Source organism: Seriola dumerili, unplaced genomic scaffold (genome assembly GCF_002260705.1).
Source record: "Seriola dumerili isolate Sdu_G_001 unplaced genomic scaffold, Sdu_1.0 BDQW01000017.1, whole genome shotgun sequence".
In the NCBI taxonomy this organism is placed as follows: Eukaryota; Metazoa; Chordata; class Actinopteri; order Carangiformes; family Carangidae; genus Seriola; species Seriola dumerili.
In genome coordinates this window covers 528,057-549,813 of record NW_019174272.1, presented here as the reverse complement: position 1 = coordinate 549,813, position 21,757 = coordinate 528,057, and the positions used below count along the sequence as shown (strand labels likewise).

Sequence of the window (21,757 nt, the reverse complement as noted above, 5' to 3'; positions counted from 1 at the left end):
AGACACAAGAACCTACTAATCAACCCAGAAGACAATTATGTGATATTGACCGCACTAACATGAGAATGTGTTGGAAAAATGAGGTGATAAGCAAGGCTGGTAGCACGGTTGAAGGCTATGAAAGAAGGCAAACCACTGCGCCAATTTGCTCTATATGGCAGCCCAACAGGTTAACATTTGAATGATAAAAGGTTGGCCTCAACACTGTGATAAACTGTACATTAGATGCAGTGTTTCATACATTCTGGACAATATGAATAACTTCTTAACGATTGTTTATTGATATTCTTTTAAGGAATAGAATAGTTGCATAATGTCAAAGTGTTTCCTCTGCTTAAGTAAAACAATCTGTGCTATATCTTCCTACAGGACTCCTCTGAAGCTGCTGTGTGACAACATGAAGTATCAGATCATCTCTCGGGCATTTTATGGCTGTATGTGATTACTTATTATGTAGATGGAGAGGCCTTAAATATTCATACCTATTTAATTACCACTAGCTTCTGCAGAGGCATTAATTAATTAACTGTATTGTGAACTAGGGTTGGCATACTGCCGTCACCTGTCCACTGTGCGTACACACCTCTCTGCCCTCGTCAATCACGCCATTGTGGCGCCCGACGTGCCGCGTGATGCCTACAAAGGGCTCACCACAGAGGTGTGGCAGACGTTCCTCCAGGACTGCACAGTAAGAATGGCTGTTGTCACTGCACTGCAACACAAACATCTCTCTTTCACTCCGTCACTCTTCTGTCTCATCCATATTCATCCTCTGCTAATCATGCGGCTCACTCCATTAGTCTCACAACAGTGTGCATGAAGCGTAACTAATGTCCCCATCAGTCCACATCTACAGTTTATTTGGACATTAGTTACAAGTACCTGGAGTCGCGGAGAGTTTGACTGAAGAATGAAAAATGTTTAATAAACAAATATTTTTTGTAAAACTGATTTTGTTCTTTGTTAATAATACGAGTGCAGTATTTGATGAATACTGTGGTAGTCACCTACAGAGAATGTGATAAATTACTCGACCTAAAAGGTCCACTTAACAGAGCTTTCAACTGTATCTCACAGATGAGGTATGCTCAGTTGTCATGGAGATGGATCAATTGTCATCACATGACCTAGAGCATAAAAACATAAGTTAAATGGGATTACTTTATTATTTGTGTAATAATTATACTTATTAATTTATTTTTAGTTACCTTATGAAACCCATACATATCTCTATCAATCATATATGGAGACACAAGTAAACCTTTAAATGCTTAATAACGGGATAGATTTCTGTGGACAACAGCTGTGGACAGATGTTTCTGATCTGGACTTAACTTACAGTACATCTAATGGATATTTCTATTTATCTTCCTGTAAAGCAAATTCAAAATACTGAGCAGGTACAGCACATACTGCACCATGACAATAGGGAGATGTACCAGTGCCTGAAGCTTTGCTCACCTACCACCCACTTACAGAGTGAAAGCCGCCATGGTGCCTCCCTCTACAGGCTGCCATGTTGTTAATGCTGTTGTTTTGAAGCTTTTAACACACAGTGAAAGATAATTGTCTTTTTAAATGAAGAAGTAAAAATACTGACCAGAAAGCAAGTACTGAGGTGACTGATGTCTTATGTCTTCAGGCCTATGAGGAGCAGGAGCTGCTTCGTCTCGTCTACTTCGGTGGAGTGGACCCCTCTCTGCGTAAAGAGGTGTGGCCTTTCCTGCTGGGTCATTACCAGTTCCGGATGTCAGAAGCCGAGAGGAAGGAGGTTTGTCGTTTCCCCTATATTGGCTTTGCTTCCAAAGCATTTTGCACCTGAACCGCTTGCACCACTTGATTCTTCACCTTCGCCCCAGGTGGATGAACAGGTCAGAGTGTGCTACCAACAGACCATGCGTGAGTGGCTCGGCTGTGAGGAGATTGTCCGCCAGCGGGAGAAGGAGCAGCATGCTGCAGCTTTAGCAAAGTGCTCCTCTGGGGTGAGCATGGACAGTTCCAATCAGAAGATGATCCACCATGACTCCACTGTGAGCAATGAGGTTAGTGGGAAACTGTGGACACAGACACATTTATTCACAGCGTAGCTTGACACTCTGAAAATGAGGGCTGTTTATGTTGTCATGTTGTGAGCCTCTACTGGTTAAATGACTGAAGCATATAAATAAAATAAATAATTTTACAGGTAAAAGGTCCATTTACAAAAAATGCAATACTATATCACCATAGTATCCCTTGAATGTGAACACAGCACATGAGGCAACATACAGTAGGACTGTATACCAATCGTATCTTGGACTGAATGTCTTTTATTATCCAGTCCCAGTCCTCCCAGGGCTCAGACAGGCAGAGTCTGGCTCGCCTGCAGAGTGACTCCAGCAGCAGCACACAGGTATGAAATCCTCACCATAATACACCTCACAAAGAGTTCGTCTTTGTTCATACAAAATTCTCTCAAAACTAAATGTTTTGAGAGAAGCATTTTCACTTTTGAAATCCTGATCTTTTATGTCACAACGCACGTGATCTCAACATTTTGAACCAGTTTTCCTCCTCATCCCTGCATTCTCTCTCCTGCTAGTACTTCACATCCTCCCATCCCTTCCCCTGGAGTAGCCTGCTTCCCTTTGGCTTGTTCTTTCAGGTGTTTGAGTCCGTAGAGGAGGTGGACCAGATCGAGGCGGAGCCTAGGACCGACAAACAGGTGCCAAAGATGCCCAATGGAGCTCTGCAGAACGGGACAAGCTCTCCTGATTCTGGACACCCCTCCTCCCGCAACTTCTCTGTCACCTCCGGCCTGTCGGACGGCTCGCTCAGCACAGAGGACAGCGCTGCGCCCGATACAACCTTGAGATCTGCAGCTGTCACTCAGGCATCACAGAGCACTGTCAAAGCTGCAGGCGTAGAGGGAGAAGGTCTGACCAAGGGAATGCACAGCCAAGAGAAAGTTGAAGTGAAGGACAAAGAGGAGGAGGAGGAGGAGGAGGAGGAGGAGAAAGCACCCAATGTGACCAAAACTGCAGAAAGCACTAAGACTGAGGCGATAGACGATAACAGGATTCAACCACTGGAAGAGGGGCAGGTGATGACCAACAAAGAGACACGTTTGCAACCTAAAACACAGGAGAATGTTGAGGAGCCAGAAGCTACTAGAAGAGAGGGAACCAAGTTTGAAGATAAAGGCCTGGATACAGACATTAAAGGAATTAAATCTTTAGAGTCAGGAGAAACAGGAAGAGGAGTGTCCGATGAGGATACTACGATGGTATCAGCAGCTGCTACACAATCCAAAGGAGAACTCGTTGAACAAAGTCTCAAAAAAGAAGCAGAGGGGAGAATTGAGGAAACATCAAAGCTGGAAGAAAGGAATGTGGAAAAGATGAAGGGAATGGACGAATCAAAGACGAGTAAACCACAGGAGGTTTTGTTCATGGAGGGAAAAGAAAAAATATTCAAAGATCCCATGGCTCCTGAAGTGGAGAAGAACCTCCTTTTCTCAGAAGACTCCAGGGTCTCAAGAGCAAGAGAAGCCTACTGCGCCTCTCAGAAAGAGGAGACTCAGGTCATGATTGAATCTGACGAGTCTCCCTCAGCCATAGAGATGGAGGAGATCCCCAAAGCCAAAGTTTCCATGGTGCCTTGGAGTAGGAAGGGATGTTGTGAACCTTTGTCTTCCTCTGAGGACTCAGCCCCTTATGTGGAGCTCAGGCAGGAGGAGGAGCTGGAAAAGCCCAGTCCTGAGGGCACCGAGTCCATCCTGTCTGAGGAGCCGGAGATGGAGAGCCTGTACCCTCACTTTGATCCTCTGGCCAGATCTGGAGACACCAAGAATGAGGCGATCTCTCTGGAATCTGCTGGGAGCACTTTCTCTGTAAGCTCACATTTTTTAAGAGATCAAATGAATTTATGCTCATGCCAATCAACTCTGTCACGAGCTTGTTTTATTCATTGTCATCATTTTGTTTGTTCTAGCAAGAGCTTTTGGACTTGTATACATTAAATCTGCACCGCATTGAAAAGGACGTCCAGCGCTGTGACAGGAACTACTGGTACTTCACTCCTGCCAACCTGGAGAAACTGCGCAACATTATGTGCAGGTAAAACACTGACAGCAGCAGGGATTTAATAAAAGGTAGAAGAGGGCCAAAAACACACATCTTTTTATCGACAGAAGATTGTTCATTTACCTTTTTTGAGGCCGAGGCTTATTGGTGTGAAACTGATGAGATGAGAATGTGTTGGAGAAAAAAGTCAGAAAGTCACTGGAGATGGTCAGAGTCCAATGCAATATAATTTATCAGTTCAGACCTGGGTCTGAACTGAAGACAAAGTGCCTGTGCACCATCATATATAGTTAGTAATCCCTCCTGGGCTCTCCACCTATTTTCTAAAGTGAACCTATCATCGCCATGGGAACAATGGTGTCCAGCCCTGCGTGGAATTTCCCCAAACCAGGTATGGCAGGTTATAGTAGTGGTGCCAGATGTCCAGAAATCCCCTAACTTTCCCCAACCAGGGCCTTGCCAGTACATACTCTGCTGACACCAGTGTTTCCAGGGCCCTTCAGACCATTTTTTTTTTTTTTTTTTACTTTATTCCCTTCAGGTTCAATTCTACAACAAACTTAGATCAAAGGCTGTTTCACATATAAATCTAACCTCAGTTGAGAATATGGCTGTTACATTGAGTTTATAAGGTTCACATTCAATATGTTTATAATGCATAGTATATGTTAGTGAAGATTTACTACAACAAACGCACAAATACCTACCTAATGCGAAAAAGGTATTATAATTACACCCTAGAGAAACCTAGTCATGTAAACGTGAATTGTAATAAGCATTGAGGAGAAATGTGGAAATACCTCTAAATCAGGACAGTAGCGTATGAAACAGATTGGCAGATACAAACAGCCGAGCGCAGTCAAGTTCACCTCTGTTTGTTGTATTTTTACAGCTATATCTGGAGGCACCTTGACATCGGTTACGTACAGGGCATGTGTGATCTGCTGGCTCCACTTCTAGTCATACTGGACGATGGTGAGTCAACACACTGATTCACTTCTTATTTTCCCTCTTCTCTGACATTTGGTGTATTTTTACAGCTATTGATGGAACAACAAAGGAGAGTTTTCCCACTCACTTCCTCACTCAAGCCTACTCTCTCTGCTTCCTCTTTGCAGAGGCCATGGCCTTCAGCTGTTTCACTGAACTCATGAAGAGAATGAATCAAAACTTTCCACATGGAGGAGCTATGGATACTCACTTTGCCAACATGCGTTCTTTAATCCAGGTGACACAGTAACAGTAAAGTCTTTGCATATACTGTAGCACACCACTAAATCTATTCATTACTTTCAAAAACCACTTCTTTCTCACACCTTTCTCCCACAACCAGTCTCGTTATTTATTTTCCTGCGCCTCCTCTGATCCCCTGTCTGTATAGATCCTGGACTCTGAGCTGTTTGAGCTAATGCACCAAAACGGAGACTACACCCACTTCTACTTCTGCTACCGCTGGTTTCTCCTAGACTTCAAGCGAGGTAAATTGGCGTCATAGTGCAAAAGACTTTGTGCCAATTAGAGGAAGAGGAGATTCACTCCTGTTTAAGTTGTGTTTGTGGATAAAATGCCAAACCATTTGGCAGCTTGTTAAAAACACCCGCAGTTATTTTATCTTGGAAAGGATTTGGAAGTTAGTTATATCTTTGAAAAAAAGAATTCTTGGGAGTTGCCAGTGAAATAATTGGCATGAACTGTGGCTGCATAATTTAGTTTTATTATTCACTTGGCTTTATACTAAAGATTTAACCAGGGGTTGTCATAGTGTACCCCTGTTTTCTTCCTCACTTGCCTTTCTCAATGTAGTTGCTTCGTTTTCGTGCTTTGCCCTCCAGAGCTGGTGTATGAGGATGTGTTTGCAGTCTGGGAAACCATCTGGGCAGCCAAGTATGTCTCCTCTAGTCACTTTGTCCTCTTCATTGCCCTGGCTCTGGTGGAGATCTACAGGGACATCATCCTGGAGAACAACATGGACTTCACTGACATCATTAAGTTCTTCAATGGTAAAACATAGCACTTTACATCTGACGTTCTTCACATACATATCCTGTAATAATAAAAGTTTTAATGGAAAGATTAGGTATTTTCTTAAGAGACGCTCTCGAGCTGCTTTATGGGAATAGTAGAATCCAGCTAAAACCTTGATATAAGCCTTTCCTTCGCTGTAGGAAATCATTGGGACCAGGGTGTTTTTGCATGAAGAACATTCTATACTTATTCAGGGGTTGTGGCCTGCATAGTCTAGTTTTCATTTAAACAGCTTTCAATTGGATTTTGTGGTAGGAAAATGTCCTGTACAATTATTTACTTGGACCCATTGATTTTATTTGTTTTCAAATACGACTTTACAAACTCCCAGGATGTATCATAACCTCACAAACTTTTAGTTAGAACGTGATTTGCTTTATTTAAATTGGCTAAAATGAAATATGCATCTATATGCATAAATGATAATATTGCAGGCCTTTTTTCCATATAGATACATTCATATAAAGTCCATCAGCTGAGTTATCGGACTGACACGTCTGTTCAGATGTTCTCTAAACATTTAAGGAAATATATTCTGCTTCACTATTCTTTTGTCTTTCAGAAATGGCTGAGCATCACAACATCAAGCAGATTTTGACCCTGGCCAGAGATCTCGTGTGCAAGGTGCAGATGCTGATCGAGAACAAGTGATGGTGCTGTTTGTCTTCTTTTCCCTCCAAGTAAAACGTGTGAACAGCTGTAGCGGCACAGGAGTAAAATACATATGAGCACACACGCTCTGACACACACACATACACACTACACAAAGCCTTTACAACCACAGTTTGCTGCTATGAGCCTTATTGACTGTATCCACTATGTTATTTGTGTTGTCAACAGGTGTATGAGATTATTACGCTTAATATTTGTCAGTATGTTCAAGTGAAAGCAAACAAAACTGAAAATCTGTTTAATTCCAACAGATTTTTGTCAGAAATCCCTTAAGTGTTGATCTTAGTCCGAGTGCACTTAATATTTTGAGATAAAGAAGGAAATTTTAGTTGTACATTTCAAACCAAAATGCAGAGCTGAATGCAACCAGAGACTATATTTATGAGAAAAATACATTGTGATAATAGTTTATATTAATTATTTTAATAGCCAAAGTCTACAGGGTTCAATTTTAGATGTGTCAGCAAGTTATACCCCAGGAACCTATCCATGAATGAGGAAAGAATGTAAGCAGACTTTTAATTTTATTTAAGTAGTAGTAACAACCCAAAATCAAATTAAGTTTCACTGATGACCCAAACTCCAGTTATGTTTCACACACAACGTTAAGAATAATTTAGCTGTCAGCGCCATGCCAGTGATTTAGCATCCAACAGTGTTTTCAATGTTCTTGAACTGCCTTGAACTGCCAAATAGTATGTCTTTATTTGTTATGTGTGAATTGTACTGTACTGAGAGAAAACTGTGTTTAAATTATGAGGATTATATGTTAACACTTGTTGAATCATAACCTGATATCTAAGTGACTTATGGATGTCTGGGCAGAGATTTATATAAAGAAACAAGCCTGATTTGATAGTCCTCCTAAGTTATTTTATCCAGTGAACCACTGTATATTTTGTACATTGTGCAGTTTACCCACCTTGATTTTTGTATTGTCTCGTATTGTCTGGCACCCATTTGTTGAATCAAATGTTAATTTCAGCTTACATTTGACTATGAATAGGAAAGATCAGATGAGGCAGTGATAATATTTAGTCATGGAGACCAAGTGAAAAGTCTTGTTCCACATGTTATTAACATTCTTTAGTGTGAGAGTGACTTCAACAGAGAGATGAAAATGAAAGGTAATGTATGACAGATTTTCAAAATTAATTGCAAATGACCCAATGTTATGAGGGAAACTGTTTCAATGTTTTGGCAGATCTGAGGATTGTGAGGACATACAAAATATACCAACATTCATGCTTGTCATTCATTGCCTAAAACTTCACTCAGTTGTTCTTCAAGTGTTGTTTCATGAATGTGGTAAGGTGAATTGCATTTAATATTGGTGTTTCTTTGAGAACGCTAACTGCTGTCAGAAAAAAAAAAACCTATTTTAATTCATTGTAAAATTTATTTGCCAAAGTATGTATGTATTTATTTATTTATTTATTTATTCATTAATTTTCTCATTCAGATGCTGCTTTGTTTGTAAAGCTAATGTTTTTTATTTTTTGGCCAGTTCTACGTGTGTATTGTACAACAATCAAATTCTATACTAAGAGTTCATTATAAATAAATGGTATATGTTCTTATAATAAAAATAAAAATGGAATTATCATTATTTTTCCAAAACTTTTTGCATTGTGCATTTTGCTTTGCATTTTCATGGTCCCCAGAGGATGAAACCTACTGATTCTGGTGACCATTGACTTTTCCTCTACTGTCACCATGAGGGTTCACATTTTGGATTTTGAGTGAAATGTCTCAACAGCTCCTTGGACTTTGGTTTTCCAGTAAATTTGGTTCACAAATAATGTCAAGAAAAACTTGAATAACTTTAGTTACTTTGACAAAATACCTGCAAAACTAATGACATCCAACAACATTAATGAAATTGCCTCACGTGAACTTGTGTTCAATTACCAAATCTTAGCATCCTAAAGATGGTTAAGATTGTAAACATTATATCTACTTAGCATGTGTACATTGTTATTGTGAATATTTTAGCTTTCTGATGTTAGCATCGAGTTAAGTGCCTGTGTTTTTACATGTATCCGGACACATACATTTAAAAATCAGTATCGCCCGAACAGGGACTTGAACCCTGGACCCTCAGATTAAAAGTCTGATGCTCTACCGACTGAGCTATCCGGGCGCTCGAAGGTAGCTACGGTTGGTTGTCGAATATAAAAAAAACACCCAACAGGACTGTGACTTATTTTGATGTTTATAGTTCTTTGATTTGTCGAAGACTCTTTCAACTGATTTGTAGGACGACCGTTATCACTTATTACAACAGCGCGCCTGAGCTAACGACGGCATTCGATGAAACACCAGTTTCATAATGCTATCAATGTCTTTCAAATATGTTTCAAATAGTATGTGTATGTTACACTTTTCTGAATTTTGCTAAGGAAAGTATTAAATATATAATAGAGCAGTACTGCCCAGTATTTAAGAAAAACACTCATTGTAATCAAACTGAAACGAATCAGTCTTATCTGGGACAACTGCGAAGAAGGAAGTTAGCGGAAGTTAAACCTCTCGCTTCCCCTGGGCTAGCTTCCGTAGATTCGTTACTTAGCTAGTCATGTGAAGCCAGTTTAGATCCCAGCCCTGACCTTTCTGGTGAGTAAGTAAACATTAAGAAAATGTGGCAGTGACACCAACCTTGTTCTACATCTCGGACATAGCTGGCTAGCTAATTGCTCTGAAAATGTCAGTGTTTAGCTTCACTGCTACGCGCACATGCTGTGGCGTGTCGCTGAAAATCATAAGACCTTCATTTAACCTGTTAACGAACAATGTACACTCGGCAATAAACGTGGTAAGCATCAACAGAAGAAGCGGCACCTGCACGCGGAGCAACATCACTAATATAAGGCGTGTGTTCAGCTCACAACCACACAATCCAAAGGTAAATTAAACGTCAGTGATTGTTATTTGTATTGCAGTCAGTTTATCAGCAGCCAGTGCAGAACACTGACTTAGCATTCTTGTTTCTTGGTTGTCTCCGCTGCAGGTACCAGAGGTTGCAACATGGGAGCCAGTGCCAGACGACCGACTTCCCCCGGTAATGTCCTCAAGACTGGGTGAATATGATTGGGGTTAAGTAGGCAAATGCCCGGCCTTGAAATTCATGTCAGACTTTAGATAATTAGTTTAAAGTACATCCTGGAAATGCCTGACCTCTGTATTAAACAATAGATAGGTGCTCATTTGTACATTGAAACAGGTTTTGCTTTCTGTAATGATTCCTCATGTTCATGCTGGCCATTAAAATTTCTCTTATGTGCTTTCATTGTAAGCGATGGGGGACAAACACTCAAAAATGTATTCAGAGGTTTATCTGTCACTAATATGAGGCTTCAACATGAGTTAGACAAATCAAGTGGATATCTGCCACTATCTTACAGACAGCGTTTGGTTGTTGAGCTGTGGCAGAAGATTAGAAACACACATATATATATATATATATAAAATCACACAGGGCTGTCAACACACTTAATTGCATATATTAAATCAGCAGAAATTATTAAAAGTCAGACATGGTGGGGCATGAGTCATTACAGGTTTTGGTGATTAGATGTTATTTATGGATTCAATGACTATTTGCAATGGTTTCTTTATAGTTAAAGGCATTTTAAGTGATATTGGAAGTGGAAGGACACTGTCACACATAATACTTCTCACCAATACCTCGTATTTTACAGCCTGCGCAAATCCCTGCTGACTTGGTGGACAAACTTGAGCGACTGGCCTTGGTTGATTTCCGAACCAAACAGGGACTGGCCTGTTTGGAGAAAGCCATACGATTTGCAGATCAGCTTCATGTTGTTGACACGTCCGGGACTGAACCAATGGATTCAGTTCTGGAGGACAGGTATGGTCCATACAATTATGGACAGTCTTTTTCATCACAGTTATACCCAAATAGCATAAAACATGAACAAAAACCACAGTTCAGTTTTAAACCCCTGTGAATCCCATCTTATAAATGTGGTTTTGTTTTATCCATGCTCATTCAGGGCCTTATACCTGAGGGGTGATGCAGTGATGGAAGGGGACTGTGCTGAAGAACTGCTTCAGCTCTCCAAAAACACAGTTGAAGAATATTTTGTGGCACCACCAGGTGAGAAAAAATTCTGAATACAACATTAGTATTGATCTAATGATTGCTTGTACATTATTGAGATGATAGTCAAATAAAGTATTAAAGATACATTTTCATCATGCCTTGTTTGTAACTATGAGGATTCTTAACTAATACATATATATTTTTTTTTTCTTTTTTTTTTCTTTTCATCATTCAGGAAATATTCCTCTACCAAAGAGGGAAGAGAGGACTGCTATACTGAAACACTCAGAGCTCTGATATTTATGAATTTGTCCTTGAGATATATATTTACATTTGTTTAAGTCATTTTTTCAGGCTTTTTATATACCTTACTATATCCGTGGTGAGAGAGAGAGACATGAAAGTTGGGGAGAGAGAGAGAGGGGATGACATGCAGCAAAGGGCCATGGGTCGGACTCAAACCCTCTTCTAGGTGAGTCACTGAGGTGCGCCAATATTATTTTTCAATTTGTAAGTATGTGTCAGATATGGGGACAACACTTGGTCACTTCACTGCTTATCTGCAGCCAGAAACATCTGTCACAAAGCTTTGTCAGGTATACAGCAGGTCCCACATGTTCTGGAACAGGAAAAGGATGGTTACTTTTTCAGTTTCATGTGACGCCTGTGGTTTGTTTCAGTGTCAGTTTATAAAAATGCTGAGTCAACAGTGTGTTGGAGCAGAAGGTGTAATGAGGATATTCAATGCAATGGCAGTACATACTTTTGATTTGTGATTTCATGTCTTATTTTCTTCTTTCTTTCTTTTTTGAATAAAAATAATAACTTAATATTTCGTCTCTGTCTGTATTGTTTCCATAAGTAACAAATGTTTTTAGAAAAGTAAGTGTAGTTATAATTCATATTATGAAATTGTTATCATTGCACAGTTAAATGTGCCAAAGGTTTGGTGAACATTAAATATGGAAGCTCAGTATTTATGTTAACCCTTAGATAGATAGATACTTTATTTATCCCCTAGGGTACTGTTTATATTTTGTCCCTTTACAGTTTGGTCTGGGTCAATTTTGACCAATTTTGAACTACAGATCTATTTAGAATGTATAAATAGCCCATCTGACATTAATAAATGGATGATTAATCCTTAATTATTGTTTCAGAGAGAAGGAAGAGTGTATGTTTTAGGTTTTACACCACTTTTTTGGAGAAAAACTTCTACTGCACAGTATGTCTTGCTGCCATAACCTCAGTCACTGAAATGGCAGATCAGGTACCTTTATAATCTTACGATTCCCCCAACCCCTCTCATGATCTCTGTTTTGATCTCAGTAAACTCAGAATAAACAGATTCTAATTTGTTTATTTTTAGATATTTTTTTTTACATTGCCGGTGCAGAAGGCACACTCCCTCTGTATGACTTCCGTTCATTATGTGCACCATATTTAATCACTCCTATGCTGTTTTACTCTCACTGTTTTGAGATTCCCCCATGATCCTTCAAAGACCAGCAGGTGCCTGTCTCTGTAGGAACCTGGGCAAATGTGGTGGTAACACAGAAAGTTCTTGTGACAGAGTTCAAGGTCCCCCTTGAATCATATAGCCTTGTGTGGGTATCAGGCCGTTATAGCCTTTCCTAGGCTATAGCCATGATTTGTTCCACCTGTTTGTTAAAACTGTTAAAACTTTATGAGGTAATAAACTCATAGGCTTGCCCTGGGGCAGTATCAATATTGATCATAACATTACAAGCCAGTTGACTAATGTTAGGAGAATGGAAACCGAAAGTTATTACGGCACCGAAGGAAAAACGAATCTTACATCATACAGGGGGCGGGTGTTGATCAGCTGAGGCAGCCTGTATATAAACTGTGCTGAATTCAGACCTTAAGCACAACTACTGATCAACACTTGTTTAACAGTCGACGACTGAAGACTTGAAGTTTTCTGTGTCAAAAGGTAGGAAGCTCTCTTTAATGACGCTGTAGTGAAATACACTGTGATGATTGCAAATTGTTTTTCTACAGTAATCTTATTTTAAAATGTTTTGAATTGTCTTTCAGACAACTTTCAACATGGATATATTCATCACAATGCTGAGTGAGACCTACACCCTGACGGTGCAGCCAGAGGACACAGTTGGCTACCTGAAAACAGTCATCCACCAGAAACTCGGAGTTCCCCCTTATAAGCAGAGGCTGGTGTTTGTCAACGGCCAGAGGACCGACCTCAGCGAGGACGCACAGACAGTCAGCCACTACGGTCTGCGGTCTGGCTCCAGGGTGATGCTGCTGGTGACCGAGCCGGCCACCATCCAGGTGTTCCTGAGGAACGATAAAGGGAAGATGAGCACCTATGATATCAAACCTGACTTGACCGTTGACGAATTCAAGCGCAAGGTCGAGTGCAGAGAGTCGGTGCCGGTGAGCCAGCAGAGGCTCGTTTTCCAAGGCCGGGAGATGTCCGGCGGTAAACTGTCCGACTACAAAGTCCAAGCTCTGAGCACCATCGACCTGTGTCTCCGTCTGAGAGGAGGCTGAGGACACTTTGACACAGTTAATACTTTAGACTGAGGACACTTTGACACAGTTAATACTTTAGAAAGAAATGTGAATTATTTTATTTAATATAAACGGAGACCAAGTAGCCTTAAATATCATATTTACTTTTTTTTTTTAAAAAAAGCCCAAGCATTCCAATTGATGTTTATATCGCCATTATTTCCAAAACTTATGGTGTTTTATTTGGTCTTAATTCAGTATTTTTTGTAATACAAATATGTCACAGCACTGCATGCACTATAATTTTATTGTGATAAATACATGTTGTTATTATGTTAAGTGGGTATTGTTATAAATTCATTAATTAATAAAGTCCCAAATGTAAATTTACTTCATGTTTCCTGTGCCCTTCTTCAGCTCAGGGGTGGAGCCATACACACCAGACTGAAACCACTAGGATCAACCAAAATAAGGCTTACTTTAAGATTTCATATTTAAAAGTGGCATTGTTTTCTATATTTCACAGACACTTTCTCAATTATGTATTTCAAGGTTTATTACATCATACAAGATTCTGACAGCGTTTATAAAACAATGCATTTAATACAAACTACATTTAATAATGTTCTGTTATTACAAACAGTCAGGTTTCCAAAATAGCAGCATGTTAAAATGGCTTAAACTCATCATACAGGTTTGTTAGGAGTTAATCAGAAGAGCTTGTCTGAAAGATACTCTGTTGTATTATCTCAGTCTTCACTGTTGTGCATTCACAAGCACCAGTGGACACTTGGTCAGTGCATCACTAAGTCAAGTAAAAATGACTTTACTTTTTCTGTTGAATTTGTGTGAAAGCAAAAATAAACGCACACACTGTTGTGACAAAATTACCTCGAGATGTTTCACACAGGGCTTTGAAAACAAGGATTTTCAATTGAGGCTCCTGCCAAAACAACTGTGAAACACTAACAACTTGAATTATTTAGTAAAGTGCAGTAAGAAAACATTTAAGAACAAGTCAGCACGAACTGTAGGCTATACATAGTGTTTATAGCCTGTTTTATGAGACACTCAAGGAGACAAAACAGCAGCAATTAATAGTAGGACATTTTTATTGGGGAAACTCACTCAAAATCCACTGAAAACAAAACCTGCACACATCTGTCACACATGAAACCAGAAGCCAGGATGTAAATTCTGAGTCATTTCCTGCACCTCCCCCTGTGTTTGTATGTAGAACAAGACAATTGTAAGACAATCAAGGAATAAAAACAACAAAGACATACTCCTCTTCAGATGACACAACAGAGGGCAATTTAATGTAAAATACAAATTATGTTTTAAATGGTGTACCTCCGGAGCTTTCCTGAGGTTTTCTATATGTATCTGACATCTTAGCATTGTGGTTGACTTAACTTAGACTGAAGGACAACATAGGGTACGGGCTAGGTTCTTCTTTTTTTGGTGGAGAACCAAAATAAAGTGTCGTGTACTGAATGTCCACTCTCTCTCTTTTTTCAATATGCACAGTGCACATGTGCACACACACATACACATACAGTATAAAGAGCCAGACTGGATGGGTGTTTCCCCATTGGCCGTAGTGCTTTCAAAACAGCCAACAGTTTCTGTCATCAGGGGGAATTTACAGGCAGTGTTGCCAACCGTGTTTGGCATGTTACCACCTTTGTCACTTGATTTACCGACTTTTCAGACCCATTTAGTGGTTTTCTTTTCTCAACAAAATAAATAAATAAATAAATTAGCAACATATCTAGACTTTTTGGACATACTTACTTTCCGTAGAAGAGAGCAACCAGGTCTGGAATTGCTCATTAACATGTTGCCTCGTCTTAATGGGCTGTGTGTCAGTCACTATTTCATACTTCTCCCGTTGTCTGACAACAGAAACAGAAAAACGTGTTAAAGATAACAGCTTTATTGGAAATTTAGCTTTATTGAAATGTATTATGTGTGAGCACAGAGAGTAGGACAGAAACACACAAACTAAGGGCTGAAACCAGCTGACACTCTGCAGGAAGCAAATAATGACTCATACAATTGTCGTATTACATCATCCAACAACATTCAGGGTCTTTAAAAGCAGACAAGCAACTTTGCATAGATTGTTGTTATTAAAGCAGTTGCACAATAGTTTTCAACTTCATCCTCAATTTCACATATTGGCCATACATGGTCAAGCCATATAATTTTCAACCTGTGATTTTCATTCACCTCCTGAATTTATGGCAATAGCTTTCACTATGACATCAGAGCTCACCTGAGGGCCTGCCGTTCACCTGTCCTGTCCCTGTAACTCAGGCTGCTACTGACAGGATTTTCAGAATAAAACGACACATTAACAAACAAAGCTGGACAAGCTGTGGCTAATTTTCCTCATAAATAATGTTCACATCTTAATGCTTTTGATCCATTCATGGAAAGGAGGCGGGATGGCATTAAATCGTAAATATTTTGCCCACTAATTTGAAAGAAGATGTCTTCTGTAGCCTTGGATTTTATGTATTTGCAGAGGAAGAGGAGTAAAAATCATTTGGTGCAAGGTAAGACAGCAGTCTGACTGTTTTCATATTTATGCTGGTTTGTTATATCATTTGGCAGGCTACACAATAAATGGATGATACATTATCACTATAACAGATTTTAGTGTGGCGATTGGTAGCTGTCAGTCATAACTGATACAGCTCACAAAGCAGCAGCTGGATGGATGGCTGGATCACTGGTGTTTACCTGTTGTTGAGTCTGATTTGTTTTCCCCATGAGTGAAAAAATGCCTAATTTCATTGTCAGTCCTGCTCTGATTCAATGTTGTATATAGCAGTCCTACACTTTATGTGCACACGGCCACAGGAAGATGTTTTAAGTTCGAGGTGCTGTAGTGGAAGGAGCATTTTACCCCAAACCCATACAATACAACATAGGCCTACAATAATACTACTACTACACACACACACACACACACCAAAAACGCAGCAGCAGTAACAACTACAGCAGCCAGGTCTATAAAAAAGGACTCAGTAATCCTATTGCACAATAATGGGTCAGTCCCTGCCTGACACCTGTTAACAGCAGACTCCTCAATGGTGGTGGTGCTAACGCTGATACTCCAGCGGATGCCTGCGAAAAATTACAACCAAACAAAAATGATGGTGGTGGAGCTGCTCTCCTGCGAAGGCTGGACTTCATTTGTGCTTTCTTTAGCTGGTGGTTTGCCAAACAAATCTGCAATAAGCTTTTCCTCTATTGTGACTGTATCCTTCGATTAGCTATCAAGGCTACAGCAGCAAGATGTAAACTTACAAACCCTACCTTAGAGATGACATGTGTCACCCTTCACTGCATCTGATTGGCTAATGATCGTTGTCTTGGTTGGTTGGATTGGTTAGGTTGAGGCATGAGGAGTGAGAACAGTTAGGGTCAAGGTAAGGAATCATTCTGAGGAGGAGCAGACTAGGCCATGTCAACACTTTAAGAACATTATGCTCTCGCCAGGGCACCTGCAGCCCCCTTAGTTCCCGCTTTTTTCACTGCAAAACAGCAGGAGTTTGGTGAAGCTGCAGGTCTTAAGGCCCGGGGGAGTTGGTTTGTTGTCTTCTCAATGCACTCCTGTTTCTTTGCTTCATGGTATGAATAGTTAACCCTGTAGTCATCAGCAATGATTGACATGAGAATATGGGCAGTAGAAATTGGTTTAGCAAGAAAATCATTTTGAATCAATTCTGTGAATCTCGCATAAGGATCATGATCCAACAGGTGCAGCAGCTCCTTACAAAATTAGAAGCCCACTGCATGTTTTCTCCTTGCACATTCAGAGCTTTATACGAGAGGGGCAATGCAGTGATGTCTTCGAGGCAAAACCATGGTCACTTCACCTCAATTGCTTATCTGCTGTGAAAAATAGATATAATAAACAAGCAAATTATATTCATTTTTCATTTTCATTTGACAAACATGGTTAATTTTTTTTCAGTTTCATTTTCAGTTCATAAAAATGGTGAGTGAGCAGTGTGTTGGGGTGTAGTGAGGATATTCAATGCAATGACAGTAGGCTACATTGTTTTGATATGTTTTGGCATTATGTTTTCCATATGCCCTGTTTTCATTCTTGTGTTGTTTAGCTTTTCTCCCTTTCTGTTTTGTTTCCATAATAAACTAAAATTAGACATCTGATGAAATGATTAAGTGTTTTCGAGACATTCCTGATTTGATCTTACATAACTGTGTCTACTGCTGTCTGTAGTTCAACTAACATCTATTCATTCTCTGCCCCACCTGTTTGTTAAAACTGTATAATGAGTAATAAACCCATTGGCTTGCCCAGTATCAATATTGATCATAACAAAACAAGCCCTCGTTTCAGTTGACTAATGTTAGGAGAATAGAAACCGAAAGTTATTACGGCACCGAAGGAAAAACGAATCTTACATGAGGGGGCGGTGTTGATCAGCTGAGGCAGCCTGTATATAAACTGTGCTGAATTCAGACCTTAAGCACAACTACTGATCACCACTTGTTTAACAGTCGACGACTGAAGACCTGAAGTTTTCTGTGTCAAAAGGTAGGAAGCTCTCTTTAATGACGTTGTAGTGAAATACACTGTGATGATTGCAAATTGTTTTTCTACAGTAAACTTATTTTAAAATGTTTTGAATTGTCTTTCAGACAACTTTCAACATGGATATATTCATCACAATGCTGAGTGAGACCCACACCCTGACGGTGCAGCCAGAGGACACAGTTGGCTACCTGAAAACAGTCATCCAACAGAAACTCGGAGTTCCCCCTTATAAGCAGAGGCTGGTGTTTGTCAACGGCCAGAGGACCGACCTCAGCGAGGACGCACAGACAGTCAGACACTACGGTCTGCGGTCTGGCTCCAGGGTGATGCTGCTGGTGACCGAGCCGGCCACCATCCAGGTGTTCCTGAGGAACGATAAAGGGAAGATGAGCACCTATGATATCAAACCTGACTTGACCGTTGACGAATTCAAGCGCAAGGTCGAGTGCAGAGAGTCGGTGCCGGTGAGCCAGCAGAGGCTCGTTTTCCAAGGCCGGGAGATGTCCGGCGGTAAACTGTCCGACTACAAAGTCCAAGCTCTGAGCACCATCGACCTGTGTCTCCGTCTGAGAGGAGGCTGAGGACACTTTGACACAGTTAATACTTTAGACTGAGGACACTTTCATTCATGGAAAAGATACCATAAAGTTAATATACATTCTTTATTGTAATTGTGTGAAAACAAAGCAACATGCTTGTTTATTTATTTATTTTTATTATTTTGAAAAAAGATAATGTTAACTCAGGACCAATGTCGTATAATTCTTTTAATTTTATTCAAAACGTTTTATTTTTTTTACTATGTAATTCTGTATTCTGGTAATACAGTTATGATTGTTAAAGAGTTTTAAATTGACAAATACAACATGGTGTAAATGTGTTAACTGGACACTTTAAAATCACAATAAAGTCCCAAATGTGAATTTACATTTCTCATTTCCATTACCTTTCTTGGGCTCAGGGGTGGAGCTGTACCCATATAGACCACAAAAGACAATACAGGCACACTTTAACATTGCATCATTAAAACTGACATTATTTCAATGTTTAAAAGAGTCTATCTCAGTCATATAATTTAAGAATTACTATAACATCTTTGAGATTTTGGCATTGCTCTGTAAAAGAATAAATTTATTACAAACTACATTTAATCATGTTCAATTATTACAAACAGTCACGTTTCCAAAATATCATAGCAGCATGTTATAATGGCTTAAACTCATTTTATAGGTTTGTTAGGATTTAATCAGAAGAGCTACTGTATGTGAAAACTGCTGTCCAGATTAGGAACAGGTTTACAGTCATACACTTAACAGCCTGTTTGTATTATCTCAGTTCTCTGGCATTCACAAGCATTGCCACAATGCCACAGTAAAGAAGTAGTTTCCTCCAGATTTGTTTTCTGTGAAGACATCTTCATAAGAATCATTTCCTCACTGATGCCAGGTAGGCATACCAGAATAAGGCGATCGAGTTGGCAAACAGCACTCTGAACTGAAAGCAAGAACACACACAGAAGAGGAGAAAAAACATTACAAGTGGTGTCAGTGTGTGACTCGTTGTTTGTTCAACAAGCTGCTGGTGAAATGCATACCTGAACAGGCACAAAGTTGACATTAATGAACTGGAAAGGAGTCCAAACTTTCCAGTTCATCTTCAAAGCGGTCCAGTAACTTTTTCTCATCTTCTTTTCAAAGTCCTCCCACCCTTTAGCCTGAAAACACAGTAGAAAGGTTATAGTTGTGTCTACTTTGCAACTTTACACTTTATCCTTTCTCCACTGTATATATAAAAAAAAGGACTTCATAGCATGTGTTTAATAAACATGAAGACAGTGGACTAAATATTATGGTCATATCCAGGTTGAAATATTACATGAATGGCAGGAAATCATATTTAAAGGGGCCCTACCCCTGACCCTGGTCATGGGGAGTATTACACATCCTATAAAATACAGAAAAAAATTATAACAGAAAACCAGTGCCACAAACTGGGGGCATGGAGTTTGAAAGACATGGGCATTTATCAGGCAGGTAGTGTCTAATGATAAATGATGCATTATTGGAATTGTAGGATTCAGCATATATTGAGAGTTTGTCCAAATACCCAAACTTGGGGGCTAATCCAAGTTCACACATCGAAACTTCCACACACTTAAAGTCTTAACGTGCACTGTAGCAATTACTGGAAATACATCAAACACAAGTTGGGATTAAGTACTCGCAAATACCGTAAGTGAGGGTATCGGGACGGACCCACAGCCTGACCCATATGAGGTGCTGAGGGTCAGGATATCTTGGCTTCTGCTGCAGCAACTCTGGCCACTCTTTTTCCTAATCTGTCTCTTGTATGTCTCCCAACTTTATGGAAGTGAAATATCAAATCGCTGGGATGCATCTTTAATGAGATGATTAAGGGGGACTGTTTCTGAGATGACCCACCTCCAGGATGTTCATAACAAAGTAGAAAAGGAGTAGAAAGCCGGGGGCAAAAACGAGCCGATCCAGCAGCAGCCGTTTGATTATACAGTACGGGTCTGTGGTGGGCATCCACACCTCCATCAGCTGGTAAAAGTAATGGCTCACTGGTCCTGTAATAAACAACCTGTAACGAGCAACAAGGTATAATATAACTACAAAGAAATTGAAAATGGATGTAAGAGGGGGAGGCAATTTTAAGAAAAAAATATTTTAACAGTGAACAGTTCTCTGCAGATACTTTGCTATCAATGACAGTAACTATGTTGCACCATGGTTGACATATTTCACACTGTCACACACTCTGTAGTGTAACTTGAATGCACCATTACATTCATTTACTTGCCTTAAAAACATGTCTGTATAAAGTCTCACCCATAAATGGCATATCGTGCAGCTCCAGCTGTGTCAATCTCATTGATCGGGGCTCCATGTTTGGCCTTTTTTCTTGCCTCCAAAATCTGAGACAGAAGATTTCCTAAAGCTGAGAGTATGCCACTGAAAATATCAAGGACACACACACACACACACACACACACACACACACACACCTATCAATATGTAACAAGTGCATTCATAACAAGGCACCCTGATGAAATAGAAAGTGTTTTAAACTTTATAATGTTACATGGTCAATTGTTAGGGGAGGTCCTCCAGGCAGATGCTGATTGGCTAAAGCCAGTGCTGAGACAAAGGGCCAGTCTGCGGTCAGCGCAAACAAACACTGTTCACTGTGTGGTCAAAAGGATCCACACTGACAAATTAATAAGTGATTAATAAGTGTTAGCATTAACCAAATAAACTTAACTACAATGCTTCGACTTCCTCAGCCCAACAGTAAATGAGAACTTGTCATTTCTGACTGTCAAACTGAGGAAACGCGACAGAAAACAAGCAGCAGACTGCAGAGTCAGTGAACAAACAAAGCTACCGACCTCGTGACAGACTTGGTGAGGATGGGGTATTTCTTCAGAAGAACCAGGTACTGCTGGAGTAAACGGAAATGTATGGGCGCATCCCGGACTGGCAAACTCTCCACAGGCATTGTCACTTCTGTGACTGTGGTACTAACATTACCATTATACACTAAAGTGACAGGGGCGAAGTTGAAAAGGAACTCCGCCACAGTCTTCCTGTGAACGTCATTGCGTCACTGATGGAGCCACGCCTTCTCGTCGACGTCCAAAACAGCCAACAAAGAAACGTTTATTAAATGCGCTTGTTTACAAAAAATGGGTGGTTGGGTTGTGGGAAACAAATTTAATTTGCAAAAAATAAATAAATAAATAAATCTCCATGGTCATAGAAAAAGAAACCTTTACTATTATTGTAATAAAGTAAAGAAATTTCCTTTTATCGGTTCAAATTGTACAAT

The 21,757-nt window shown here is 39.9% G+C and overlaps 5 protein-coding genes and 1 non-coding gene across 7 annotated transcripts in view; 4 read left to right on the top strand and 2 right to left on the bottom strand.

The window, feature by feature from the left end:
* The window catches only part of sgsm1 (small G protein signaling modulator 1), a 29,016-nt gene extending 20,852 nt beyond the window's left edge, over positions 1–8,164 (top strand). Inside the window, exons 14-25 of one of the 2 annotated variants that reach the window (XM_022757607.1) lie at positions 370–434; positions 543–688; positions 1,643–1,771; positions 1,860–2,042; positions 2,321–2,392; positions 2,645–3,871; positions 3,973–4,097; positions 4,957–5,039; positions 5,183–5,292; positions 5,446–5,542; positions 5,897–6,064; positions 6,652–8,164. In XM_022757607.1, coding sequence (XP_022613328.1) covers positions 370–434; positions 543–688; positions 1,643–1,771; positions 1,860–2,042; positions 2,321–2,392; positions 2,645–3,871; positions 3,973–4,097; positions 4,957–5,039; positions 5,183–5,292; positions 5,446–5,542; positions 5,897–6,064; positions 6,652–6,740 — 2,494 coding nt within the window. In that variant the 3' untranslated portion in view covers positions 6,741–8,164. Of the gene's footprint in view, positions 1–369; positions 435–542; positions 689–1,642; positions 1,772–1,859; positions 2,043–2,320; positions 2,393–2,581; positions 3,872–3,972; positions 4,098–4,956; positions 5,040–5,182; positions 5,293–5,445; positions 5,543–5,896; positions 6,065–6,651 lie in introns of both variants that reach the window. The other variant, XM_022757601.1, reaches the window with a different exon arrangement.
* Positions 8,165–8,831: 667 nt separating this feature from the next.
* Positions 8,832–8,904, bottom strand: trnak-uuu. Its single transcript has one exon. It is a non-coding gene; the product is annotated as a tRNA-Lys (tRNA).
* A 391-nt stretch (positions 8,905–9,295) lies between these two features.
* On the top strand, positions 9,296–11,657 carry gatc (glutamyl-tRNA amidotransferase subunit C). Its single transcript, XM_022755689.1, has 5 exons — positions 9,296–9,666; positions 9,772–9,822; positions 10,463–10,632; positions 10,778–10,881; positions 11,063–11,657. Exons 1-5 carry the CDS (start codon positions 9,466–9,468, stop codon positions 11,122–11,124), a joined length of 588 nt encoding a protein of 195 aa, XP_022611410.1. The 5' UTR covers positions 9,296–9,465; the 3' UTR covers positions 11,125–11,657.
* A 1,017-nt stretch (positions 11,658–12,674) lies between these two features.
* Positions 12,675–13,716, top strand: LOC111229382 (polyubiquitin-like). Its single transcript, XM_022755702.1, has 2 exons — positions 12,675–12,784; positions 12,889–13,716. Exon 2 carries the CDS (start codon positions 12,901–12,903, stop codon positions 13,363–13,365), a length of 465 nt encoding a protein of 154 aa, XP_022611423.1. The 5' UTR covers positions 12,675–12,784; positions 12,889–12,900; the 3' UTR covers positions 13,366–13,716.
* Positions 13,717–17,802: 4,086 nt separating this feature from the next.
* LOC111230825 (polyubiquitin-like) lies at positions 17,803–18,832 on the top strand. Its single transcript, XM_022757672.1, has 2 exons — positions 17,803–17,905; positions 18,010–18,832. The coding sequence occupies exon 2, from the start codon at positions 18,022–18,024 to the stop codon at positions 18,484–18,486; it is 465 nt and encodes a 154-aa protein (XP_022613393.1). The 5' UTR covers positions 17,803–17,905; positions 18,010–18,021; the 3' UTR covers positions 18,487–18,832.
* On the bottom strand, positions 18,655–21,514 carry pxmp2 (peroxisomal membrane protein 2). Its single transcript, XM_022757659.1, has 5 exons — positions 21,318–21,514; positions 20,758–20,880; positions 20,347–20,509; positions 19,500–19,619; positions 18,655–19,399 (listed from the first exon to the last, which is right to left on the bottom strand). Exons 1-5 carry the CDS (start codon positions 21,425–21,427, stop codon positions 19,331–19,333), a joined length of 585 nt encoding a protein of 194 aa, XP_022613380.1. The 5' UTR covers positions 21,428–21,514; the 3' UTR covers positions 18,655–19,330.
* Positions 21,515–21,757: the final 243 nt, after the last annotated feature.

Excerpts from the sequence above, each read along its gene's own strand:
- gatc (XM_022755689.1), top strand. The coding sequence starts at position 9,466 with ATGTCAGTGTTTAGCTTCACTGCTACGCGCACATGCTGTGGCGTGTCG. Across the intron at positions 9,667-9,771 it reads CACAACCACACAATCCAAAG|GTACCAGAGGTTGCAACATG; the intron begins GTAAATTAAACG and ends TCTCCGCTGCAG. Across the intron at positions 10,882-11,062 it reads ATATTTTGTGGCACCACCAG|GAAATATTCCTCTACCAAAG; the intron begins GTGAGAAAAAAT and ends TTCATCATTCAG.
- pxmp2 (XM_022757659.1), bottom strand. The coding sequence starts at position 21,427 with ATGCCTGTGGAGAGTTTGCCAGTCCGGGATGCGCCCATACATTTCCGT. Across the intron at positions 20,510-20,757 it reads GCACGATATGCCATTTATGG|GTTGTTTATTACAGGACCAG; the intron begins GTGAGACTTTAT and ends TGCTCGTTACAG. Across the intron at positions 19,400-19,499 it reads TCAACTTTGTGCCTGTTCAG|TTCAGAGTGCTGTTTGCCAA; the intron begins GTATGCATTTCA and ends TCTTGCTTTCAG.
- LOC111230825 (XM_022757672.1), top strand. The coding sequence starts at position 18,022 with ATGGATATATTCATCACAATGCTGAGTGAGACCCACACCCTGACGGTG.
- LOC111229382 (XM_022755702.1), top strand. The coding sequence starts at position 12,901 with ATGGATATATTCATCACAATGCTGAGTGAGACCTACACCCTGACGGTG.